Below are 12009 nucleotides of genomic sequence, written 5' to 3'. Positions count from 1 at the left end.
ACTTTTGTAAGCCTTTGCCAAAAAACGCAAACGAACGGAGAAAGTTCTCTCTTGACTATGTTATTGTACAAGATCAGTCGGTAACCATGGTAGCCATATGACGCGAAGAGCCAATTCGTGAAAAGGGGAAATACATTGAAATTCGCCTTCCCCATCTCTCCCCTTCCTTCTTTCTCTATGGTTTAACCGACCGACCGGAAATATTTCGTTCCCAGACGAATTTAGAGGGGGAGTAAAAACCGAGTATCTTTTATTGAAGCGTCAATTGCAGATAATTTATTTTCGATACGATTACCAACTTGGCATACGGCGACATAACGTTGAAAATTGTATTAAGTGTACGACATAATTATTGACCATTTTCAATTATAAAAAAAGAGTTAATTTTTCAAATAGAAACTGATTATTTAAAGAAACTATTATGTCTAGCAAACACGTCTATTTCATTATGCTTCAACCGTTCAGTAGCAGGGCTACAATTCAAGCTTACATGTAACATTGGCGTCATGAAAAATGTGCATAGCTGGGTCAACTTGAACTAGTGTGTCAACCACCATCCAACCGTTTTTCTCACACAAATATTTAAAATATATTTACTGTCTTTCTTCAAAATATTCCGCATATGCTCACAGGGTGTTTCGGAACCTTCTGTTAGAAAAAAATTAGTTGGTGACGATAATTCGCTGATATCTTTTATTTAAATTTGAATAATTCGAGATATTTGTGACTTTTGACTAACGGGTATAAGAAAATTGAGGTACCAGGTAGGCAATTGGTGTTTTCGTACACGTAGACAGCCACGAATCTTTCGTTCGGAGGATAAATGCAATAGCAATGATCTGAATTTTGAGAATCAATTTTGGGTTGGCAACGCAACGGCTTGTAATTTCCATTTTCATCACAATCTATTAAGTATCCGTATTCGTCCATTTCCGAATCTGTGAATTAAAAAGATCTTCAAAGATGACATTTTTCTGATGCATGCAAACAAAACACTAAAACACTCAAACTACAACATAAACATAGTAGGTAGAAACTATTCGTCTATACCTAGTGTTCGCGGCTAAATCACTATGGGATAAAATGTTCAACTAAACCGACAAATCGAGATCCGAATTACGGCGTTAACTTCACTGCCTGACGATGTTAATGTAAATATTACAATTCGTTCGAATTTTTAAAATGACTGGGGAGCTACGTAGTTACATTTTCAAACAAATAATAATATTTGCTTAAAATTTATAACCGAGTTATATAAGACTTTTTTATGGGAAAAATTAGTACATCCAATGACAGGAAAGTTGATAGTCGGACCGCCTAAAAATTAGGACTTTTCACTTTTTACAAAACATTTTTCATGCCCATGATTCAGTACTAGGAAAGCCAACAAACTCAATAGGAGATAGCGTAAATTGTTTTGGTCTGAAATAAATTGTTAAAATATTCCCGGATATTCGTCATAGCACTGTCAACTTCTGTAACGCGCTTCCGCGATCGGGGTTGGCCGTGGTCAAAACATCGGGAATGCTTCACTAAGCCTAGGTTAAAAACGTGTTCTAGTCTAAGCCGTTAATTTTTTTAATCAGAGACTTATCATCACTATCACAATAATTATACTAATGTCCGAGTCGTCGTTAAATTAAGTTTCACTAACGTCGTAAGTAATTTTTTCTATTAAAAAATTTAAAAAAATTTAAAAACATCTTACCACAAAATTTTAAGTATTACTTTTTTTTAAAAGTTTAACTTTTAGAGCATATTTTAATGAAGCTGGAAGTCGCTGTTAAACGGTAAACCTTAAAGCAATTTTATAACCACGTGACGTTTTTTAAAGGGTTTTACCGTTGGATGGCGCTCTAATGTTTCCCGAAAGATATTTTACCCAGTATACCTTGCAATTTATGCTATCGCCTATCGACGTAAAAGGGAAACCTAATAGTATTACATTACTTAACGAAGGTTAGTTGAAAGTAGAGAGAAATCTTTGACTATACATTGTCACAGCTTACAATTTTTGATATCGAAGGCTTTTAACTCGCGCTTGCGCTGATCATTACCGCCACATAATGTAAAAATAAAATTTTGTTCGATTTCACTTTTACGAGTGTACCTCGTTTTTCTCACTTTTTGGAAGAAAACACTTTTTTATAGGTAATTTTTGTAGAAATTTATTTAATTACACGTATTTAAATATTTTTTGGATCAATATTATCAACGCCTCTATTAATTTTATTGTAATCCATCTTAAATCTTTAAGCCTCGGCTTTCGTAGAAACAATTAGCGCATAAAATTATATTAGTTCATACACTCAAGGTTTACTGACTACATATTTAAAACTTTCTAGAAAGCTTATTATTTCTTGTACTATAACACAGCTTACTGGAGCTTAATTGGTTAAATTTAATCTAAGTGTACTGATTTTAGGGTTAATTTTGTAAAAGTTGTTTTAGATTACCGCTTCATGGAGCAGAATGTTATGCGTTAACTGTTCTATCCACAGTATTTAGAACCAACCGATTTTGGCAAAGAGAGAACATCTTAGCTGTTTAGTGGAAGGAAGGTAATGGCTTAAATATTATGTTTCTCCAAGCTACCCTCGCCAAGTCCCGCTCAGCTTACTTCCGGTTTCCTGTCACGTGACCGCTGCAATCAAATATGGAAGCCCACGGCCCATTTCCAAAGCCGATGGGCATGAAAGGCAACCTGGCTCAAAACTTTGATGACTTACGAGAAAACTGCGAAGATTACCTCATCTTTACAAATCTCAAGGAGAAGAGCGACGAGTTCAAAGTCGCCCTGTTACGCTCATGTATGGGGGAAGAGTGCAAGAAAACAATGAAAAGTCTACCAATGTCAGAGAAGGATTTTAAACAGGATAATAGAATTTTGGACACATTAAAAGCATATTTTAAACCAAAAGTAAACGTTCTATATGAAAGGTCTTTGTTTCTGGCAGCTCATCAGTTACCACTGGAGACGATTGATCAGTTTTAAGTAAGACTACGTCAGCTGGCGAGAGACTGTATTTACTCTATAGCTATGGCCGACTAGTTTGTTCGTGATAAATTGGTTCTCTATACAACCGATCTGAAGATTCGAGATAAACTAAACCGCGAAGAAGAGTTAGTTACAACAGAGCAGGCTTTGTATGCCCTTAGGATTAGTGAGCGAGCCAGAGCTCAATTGAAACAATTGGACACCCAGGGCACAGGTAAATATATCAAATACATCGGTCACTACGCTGAAAGATGAGTCAGAGTCAGTTCATTATTTAAAAAATTTCACATGCAACGACAAAGAGGACGATTACAAGCTCAATGCCGAGGGAGCCATCCAAGTAGAGGTTCTAGCACCAGTACACACCAAGGCCGAGGAAGTTGGAGTGGAGTTTACCCAAACATGCAGCAAGGATTCCGAGGGTGTAAATATTGCAAAAGCGATCAGTATCATGCCAACCGACCAAAAGACTGCCCTGCCTATGGCAAACCATGTGGGTATTGCCAAACGCTACATTATAATCGTGCTGCCTGCGAGGAGATGCAGCGTGACCATAAAAATAAAATTCCTCAAGTTCAAGATATCGTTCAACCAGAGACATATGGTACACCTCCGTACCCACCTGCGTATACGTCAGCTGCCTCCACCCCCCGTATATACCCCACCCGGTGTCAGGCCAACCGTTGCAGCAATATGGCGTTCCCCCCTGTCTAGATACTGTCAAGAACTGTTTATGCCACGGCAATCATCGAAAACTTCCCGTCAGTTTTCGAAGGCCTGAGGCGTATAGGAGAGCCCTATTGTATAGATCTGGACCAAAACGCTATACCGGTGCAACATGCACCCAGAAGAGTACCTGTCGCACTTTTGGATCATCTAAAAGATAAATTACAAGAACTGACCCAGCGAGGTGTTATAGAAAAGGTAACGAAAACCACAACAGCTTGGTATTGGTGCATAGAAATGAGAAGCTCAGAGTCTGCCCTGATCCACATGACCTCAACAAAGCAGTACAGCGCCCCTAGTATCAAATGCCCAAAGTAAGATTACGTGTTGCCTCGACTAAAAGGAGCCAAAATATTTTCCGTCCTGGACGCAAAAGGTGGGTTCCATCAGATTGTGCTGAGCGAAGAAAGTTCTTATCTGACAACTTTCTGGACTCCATTTGGGCGCTAAAAATATAGGAGAGTTCCATTTCGACTCTGCTCAGCACCAGAGGAATTTCTAAGGCGGCTTTTGGAGCTCATTGAAGGTCTGAATGGCGTGGAAGATGTTGCCGATGACATAATAGTCATAGGTCGAGGCGAGACACCCGAAAAATATATAAGAGAATATAACGACAACCTTCTTGCCCTATCGCGAACAGCCCAAGAGAAGAAGCTTGTTCTAAATAAAAAAAGCTTCGCTTGGCAATGACGGAAGTGACATGTGATTACAGACAAAGGCATTTGACCGAATCCCGCCAAAGTAGAAGTCATCATACAGATGCCACCACCAACTGATAAAAAGGGAGCTACAACGTTTCCTTGGAAGCGTAAACTACTTGGCCCGTTTTTTACCGGCAATGTCAGGCATTAGTGAACCACAACGCGTACTACTGGAAAAGGACATTGTCTTCACATGGTAGCAAACACAGATTACGGCCTTTGAGCACCTGAAGACACTCATTTCACAAACACCTATGCTGGCATATTATGATGTCGCAAAGGAAGCCATGATCCAGTGTGATGCATCCGAATCCGGTCTAGGAGCGGTGTTATATCAGGAGGGTCATCCAATCGCTTTTGCGTCAAGAGCATTAACCCCCACCGAACGTAACTACCCACAGATTGAAAAGAAATGCCTAGCCCTACTCTTTAACTGTCCCCGGTTCGACCACTTCATTGGTGCACGATCGTTGGTCCCGATGGACCACAAGCCACTTATCCCAATATTCGCTAAACGAACACGATCCGCTACGAAGAGGCTTCAGCGAATAATCCTACAACTGAAAAACTACAATTATATATTATTGTAAATTTTACAGTAAGCTGTGGTCAGCATAGATGCCAGCAGAATGCTGTTAATTTCACAATCAACTCTGACTGTTTTATTTTATTGTCATGCTTCCTGTTAAATTTACTGGACACTCTGCTGTTTAAAAATACAGCAAGATAAAGTTATATTTACCGAGTATTGCTGTTTATTTAACCTTCATTCCAGAAGTATTTAATACGGTAAATGCATGCAGGTTTTACAGTAAAATCCCATGTCTGTAAATTTCCAGTGTTTGCCGTAGTTTTAGTTATCAAACGTATTTAGTACAGAACCTATTCACAACCTTAAAATTTCATCAAAAATTTTACGGATCAAACCATTATCACATTGGTTTAATTAAAAAATTTCAAATATTTTATTAATCAATTCATGATAGAAATATATAAAAAACTTATCAATTATTAAAATTATTATAGCAAATACTTTGATAAAATATTTTCATAATCCAATATAATAATTTAAACGAAAACATTTTAAATGACTGCTACTCTAGTTGATCATGTTAAGCTCGAGCCTTTGTAATTTAGAGTTATAGGGAAAACCAAAGGAAAGTAAACTATTAACTTGGTTTCAAATTATTAAGCACACGATGAACAAGGGTTGTAATTAATATAGCATTTTGCGTGGGATGCTACTTATACAAAAGATAATATAAAAATATTTTTATCGGATATTATTATATTTAAAACTAAAATGAAACTTGTGCGATTTTAAAAAATGTTTGCACAACTAAATAATAATTAGTTAGAAAAAACAGCAACGTGTGGTAAATTTTACGCATTTTTGAAATAAAACGTCAACCACGGTTTCATATTGTTAATTTTAATATAACTGTCATTTTAAAAACAGTACGAATATGAATTTTTACAGTCGCTACTGTTTTCTTCAAAATACAGCAGAAAGCTGTAAATTTTACGACAAACTGCTGTTAACCCACTTCAACTACACCTTGCTGTAAATTATAAACCGTATTTGCTGTTTTTTCAACAGTAAGTTTTGAGTGTGTAGTGGATATGCTCAGTCGCGCATATCTACCAGAGTACAAGCAGAAATACCACACCAAGAAATAGTATATGTAAATGGAGTTCATCTTGCGAGAAATAGCTACCACGAAGCAGTCGCTGTACCTTCCCATCAGTACTGATACATTAAAATTCATTCGAGAAGTGACACTCAAAGATGACCTTCTTCAACAGCTGAAGAAGAATGCAATAAACGGTTGGCCAATAAACAAAGCTCAAGTCCCACCACAAATAAGATGTTACTGGGACTTTCGTGGCGAAATAGTAGTACAAGAGGAGATTATACATAAAGGTCAGAGAATAATTATACTACAAGCAATCAAACAGGACATCCTGAAACGAATTCATTACAGTCATCTGGGTGCACAGAAGACGATCCGAAAGGCAAAAGACGTCATATATTGGCCAGGTATGGCATCGGAAATAACTAAGTATGTTAGTGTTTGTAGTGCCTGCAACACCTTTATAGCCAAACAGCGCCATTCGATATACCAGTACGACCTTGGCAGATGGTGGGTCAAGACGTTTTCACCTGGAATGGTCAGAATTATTTAGTAACGGTGGATTACTATAGTTTCTACTGGAAGATGTAAGTTTTGAAGTCCACCACATCCACTGCACTAGTACAGGCAACAAAACAACACTTCACCCGTCATGGCGTGCTTCAAATTCTAGTCATTGACAACGGAACAAATTTTATAAGTCAAGACTTAGATCTTTTTTCCCGCCAATGGGGATTCAACCATATCACCACCTCACCATATCATAGCCAGTCCAATGGGAAAGAAGAATCAGCGGTGAAGGTTGCTAAACGTCTGGTAAAAAAAGCCATTTACACGAAACAGGACATTGGCCTCGCTATCTTGGAATGGAGGAATACCCCACAGGAAGACGGCATAAGCCCTTCCCAGAATTTTATCAAGCGGACACAAGGCCTTATCCCAATGTCAAACTCATTGCTAATGCCACAGGTCATACAGGGTATCCCGGAGGCCATTGCACAGAAACAGCTCAAGATGAAACAATCATATGATAGAGAAACGGGCAAAAAGTATGAGTCGATCCCCACAAAGCACATGCTCCGTGGACAGCGGCAACAGTAATTAAACAAGTGGGTCTCCGATCATATCTGGTAATGACAAGCAAAGGCTGGATGTTCAGAAGGAAGAGAAAATTCCTTCATTCCTACATACACCTATACAAGCAATATTTTTCTGCATCAGCCAATTTCGCGGCTGCGCTGGGGGGGGGTTATGACTCATTCTTCACGGGATTTTAGTTCTAGCTGAGGCCCGGCCGAAGTAGTAATCTATAACTATGTCTTAAAGTTTTTCCTTTTCACTATAAACTCGAGAACGGTTAGCCCTAGAGCTTTGAAATGTTAACTCAATGTTCAGGGCCTGATTTCCAACTAAACACGCCTAATTTCCAATACCTGACATGGTTATAAATCTAATTCATTTTTTTTATTTTACTCGACTTTGGCATTTCTTCTCTTTGCATCATTTATTTATTTTTCCGGCTGGTCTCGGCTTTCAATTTTTTCTCTCAACCTCCAACGCATTTGCTTCCCTTATCTGGCTTTTAATTATTTTCTCGACTTCCACCCCTTTGCTTCCCTGATCTATGTTCGCCCATCCCGACTTTTTTAACGGGCTAGTGTGAAATTCGTAGAAGGGGAGTTAGTGTGAAAGGAAAGAGCTTCGCAGAAGGGGAGGTTTAGATGGAATTTTTAAATAGTTCAAGACTTTTTGCTACGCGTGTTACGTGTGTTATGTTTTTGCTACGCGTGTTGCGTTTTTGCTACCGTTTTCGCTACGCGTGTTGCGTTTTTGCTACAGCGTTTACCTTTATTACGTACAAATCAGATCTAATTCATTAAAACTAAGACCCTGGGCGAAGCCGGGTATTATAAGCTAGTACAATATATTTATTTAATATTTATAATATAATACATTATATTTATTTTATATTTATAATATAACACAATATATTTATTTCATATTTATAATATAATACAATATATTTATTTCATATTTTTAATATAATACAATATATTTATTTCACATATATAATATAATACAATATATTTATATCATATTTATAATATAATACCATACATTTATTTACACTGTATATCTAAAAGATAAAGACCAGTTACATTTGTTTTTTTTATATAGGACGATTAGAAGACATTGGCTTGCTCATTACAAAACTCTAAATCCATCGACTACTAAAGATACTAATTCAGGCGCCACAAGATCTATGGATCTATTTCTAGAAATATCTGGCATGTTGGAGATTCCTGAATACGATGAATTGGACACCTATTTAAGCCACCCGATTGTACGACAGGCGTTGTTAAATGACGGAGCCTTGGGATGGTGGACGGTTGTTTTAGAAATAATCAATTAAGCAATATCGAAAGTTAAGGAAATTAATAATTCCATTTACCACAGGACAATTAAATTAAATTCCCAAATCTCTCAAAAATGGCCAGGGACTGCCTAGCTACCAGTGGCACGGGTGTCCCAGTTGAGTCCATTTTCTCTCTGGGCCGAGCGCTCTGGGCCCAAGTCTTTAAGATATAAAGCAACAGTATACGCTCCCTGCTGTCGTAAAATAAAGTATTTGTTTAAAGTATTGGTTAAAAAAAATCTCAAAATGATGTAAATTAAGCTGTAGTAGACTGTTTGAATTAAAAAGATAATTGACTATGGTTAAGTGCTTATTTATTTTCATAAACTCGCTCAGTACAACGAGCGGTCGAACCGAGCAATTGAAATCGGAAGCTGTTTCGAGCGACTGGCGTTTATTCAAGCCGATGTCGAACCATAAATGAACTGAGCGCATATCGAGTCTGGCCTAAGATGAGCCGAGCCAACTTCGAAAGTTTAGGGTTTAGCTTTTTTGCCCCTTTTCATTATTTTATCATTCTTTTCATATATTTTAGATCCTGAATATACCCGACCATTTGAAAACTTTTTTTAAGGTGTAGCCTTCCTAAATAAATCTTACAAATTAACTCTTTTACCAAAAATGTTCGATCACCAAATTCATATACTGATGGATATTAGATTTTTTTTGGTTTTAAATATATTAGTTTTAGTTATTAGTCACAACAAAATAACAGCAAACATATCGAAGTTAAATGCGGCTATTTAACACGTAATCCTTTACAATTTAATATTTTTTCAATTTACTATTACGGTTTCAAGGCTCTAGGGTTTTAAAATATATACATTTCCGTCTGTTAAATATGTGTATAAATTGACGAAAAGGTGACGAAAATTGACTACAATTACTTTCAAACATTAAAAAAAAACTAATTTATAGGTAAATATTGAACATTATTAATATTTTCAATTTTTAATTTTTGTCGCGTCAAAAAGTATATTTTCGCTTGGCCAACTTGTCTCGTTATTAACGAAAAAATAAGTCTTTTTCACTGAATCAATGATTTTAATTGGTTTTCGATGAAGGGTTACAAGTTTCAAATTGAAAGTTTTGATCTAGCACCTAGTGGTGAAAAAAGGTTTCACAATTGGTGAAAAGGTGAAATTTCACAACAATGTCCAACGATATAGTTAATTGACCCACCAATTTTGAAATTTCTAGCATTACCAGTTTTCGAAGAATAACAGTTTTTAGAGCAAAAAAAGACCCTGCATTTCTGTCATAAAGAGAATGACAAGTGGTTGCTCGTTACGGATGGAAGTGGTGACTGTAAAGGGCTCTACAGACAAAAGCAGGTCGTCGCTTGGGTTGATTATAGTTACGCGAGGGTACTGAACATAAGAAGGCTATAAAGATGTCATCGAATGAGCGAGTTAAATAGTCGCCTATAATAAGCCTAAAAGATTAACGATATTAAGTTGTTGATTTTTTGGGCCCATTTCAAATTTGGAGATAAGCTTTATCGTGTTCAGAATTCCAATCGAACTGGAAAAGTTAAAACTCACGTCGTCAGCATGGAAACTTTCGCGGTGTATCCTAGATGAAAGAAAAATTTACTTACTAGCCTTCCTTTTCTGACACTCTGTTTGTGCAGAAATACCTGAAAATAAAGCCAAAAGAATTGAAAATTCACACCAGTTAATATAAACAACATCTGTTCGCTGAAATTGAATTATTACAATAAACCGATACCGCTATGAAATTTCATCCGCGTTTCATGGGCCACCATTTAAGCCACATTCTCTGACAACACTTCTCAAATTCTTAGCTTTAGAATTGGATATACGGCACTGGCACTGCGCCCTTTAACCCGGAAATAAATTAGGCATGTCACGTTTTTTTTTATAAACCAGACGTGGTATCGGTTCGTTATTCATATACACACTCAGAACTAACTGTAATTTCGAAACTAATGAATTGAAATCGGTAAATTAATATTTTTCACGAATAACATCGTAATGGTTTTTTTTAAAGGTGAGTTGTTATGAAATTGAGTAAAATAAACGGCAATGAAGAGAAACTAATTGCAAAAACGCTGTTTGAAAGAGAGTAATATGTGATTTTCTGATAATAACATCTTAATGCTATATCATTTACTAAACGTGACAATTTTTTGGTGCTCTAATTTCAAAATTTCTAAATTAAATTTGGTTCTAATTAAAATTAAATAATGAATCCAAAGAATTCCAGTTAAGTTTAAATAGTACTTTAATCTTCTAGTTTTCCTGCTATTGGGCGACAATAAGGATTAGAACAGAAAAAAACATCGTCAAAACTTAATATTAATTTTATGACTACCAAGCTTGTATTACACAATGCTGCGCATTACTCGCCAATACCATTACACAAGTCAGATAATTAATGTATTCTCCCTTATGAATATGGTAGATCAAAATCAAATTCGATTCCAATATTATGTCAGAAATTGGGCAGATTCAAAATCAACCTTGATCAAATTTGAAATCGAAATTATCAAAAATAAATAGACATAAACAGAAAGTCTCGCATTGGAGGCAAAGTTCGCGCCATGTAATCTGAGAAACTACTTTCACCCCTTTCGGCGGTGCCGACCCCCTCCGCGGACCGTTACAAATTTAGGGCATTGTACGAGGTACATGCGTTTTAAAAACGTCGCTCTCCGCGAAATAGCTAGCAGCTAAGCTCGTAGTCTCCGCGCGCACATGTGTACCAAAATCCAAACTTAATGTTTTAGTTTTGTGTTATAATGATGGTAAATTCTCGGAGAGTTATGGATGTTATTATTAAGAATTATGCTGAAGACGTAAACCTATTTATTTCATTCCATTTACTTAAAGTAATTATAAATCCGAATATTTCAGTGTTTGTTTCTTGCTCTTCCCCAGATTTTGGATATTTAGTTACTAAGCCTAGGTCTACCTTATCTAAGTCCTCTAACACTTTGCTTTTATTAAAAATATCTTAATTGTTTTCAATTTCAACGAGTTCAGTTTGGACTCCAGTCGTATGCAACTCTTTTATGTAAATATATCATTGACTTGCCTGGTTTTTAGCATTTTTAGGTATTATTGCTGCGGTTTTTTTTCGAGCCATCTAGAACTGAAAATTAAGCGGACGATCGAAAGAGCTTAGAGGAAATCCCGCCAGGGTGTTTAGCATCGCGAAACACTACTTTTACAAATTTCCGACCAAAATCTTCAAATGCTTTACAGGAGATCTGATTGGGTGGCACTCTACGGGGGGGGGGGGCATTGGGGGTTTGCACCTTAGATTTCATGGAAACCAAAGGAAAACGTACAGAATACCGCAAATGCGAGACTTTCTGTTTATGTCTATTTATTTTTGAAAATATGTTATATTTGATTCAATTACAATGTATGAAATTCAACTAAATTTCTATTTGATGAAAAATATTTCTGTTTTGGTTCCTGTGGGATCCAAATTTGGACGGGAGCTATTCATTTACCGGTTATCCTTTGATGCGAATTACCCACAGTATTACAATAACCAGAAAAT

General features: G+C 36.6%; 1 protein-coding gene across 2 annotated transcripts in view; it reads right to left on the bottom strand.

Moving 5' to 3' along the window:
* The window catches only part of LOC149957298 (uncharacterized), a 51554-nt gene that overhangs the window by 36741 nt on the left and 2804 nt on the right, over positions 1–12009 (bottom strand). For both annotated transcript variants that reach the window (XM_090165505.1, XM_090165506.1), the window contains exons 3-5: positions 10076–10114; positions 762–938; positions 598–648 (exon numbers count right to left, since the gene is read on the bottom strand). In XM_090165505.1, coding sequence (XP_090021631.1) covers positions 598–648; positions 762–938; positions 10076–10114 — 267 coding nt within the window. The remainder of the gene's footprint in view (positions 1–597; positions 649–761; positions 939–10075; positions 10115–12009) is intronic.

The sequence above is a fragment of the Leiobunum rupestre genome, chromosome 2, assembly GCF_980474605.1.
Source record: "Leiobunum rupestre chromosome 2, qqLeiRupe1.1.hap1, whole genome shotgun sequence".
Classification (NCBI taxonomy): Eukaryota; Metazoa; Arthropoda; class Arachnida; order Opiliones; family Sclerosomatidae; genus Leiobunum; species Leiobunum rupestre.
The sequence above is the reverse complement of the archived record's forward strand: the minus strand, read 5'-3'. Positions and strand labels throughout refer to the sequence as shown.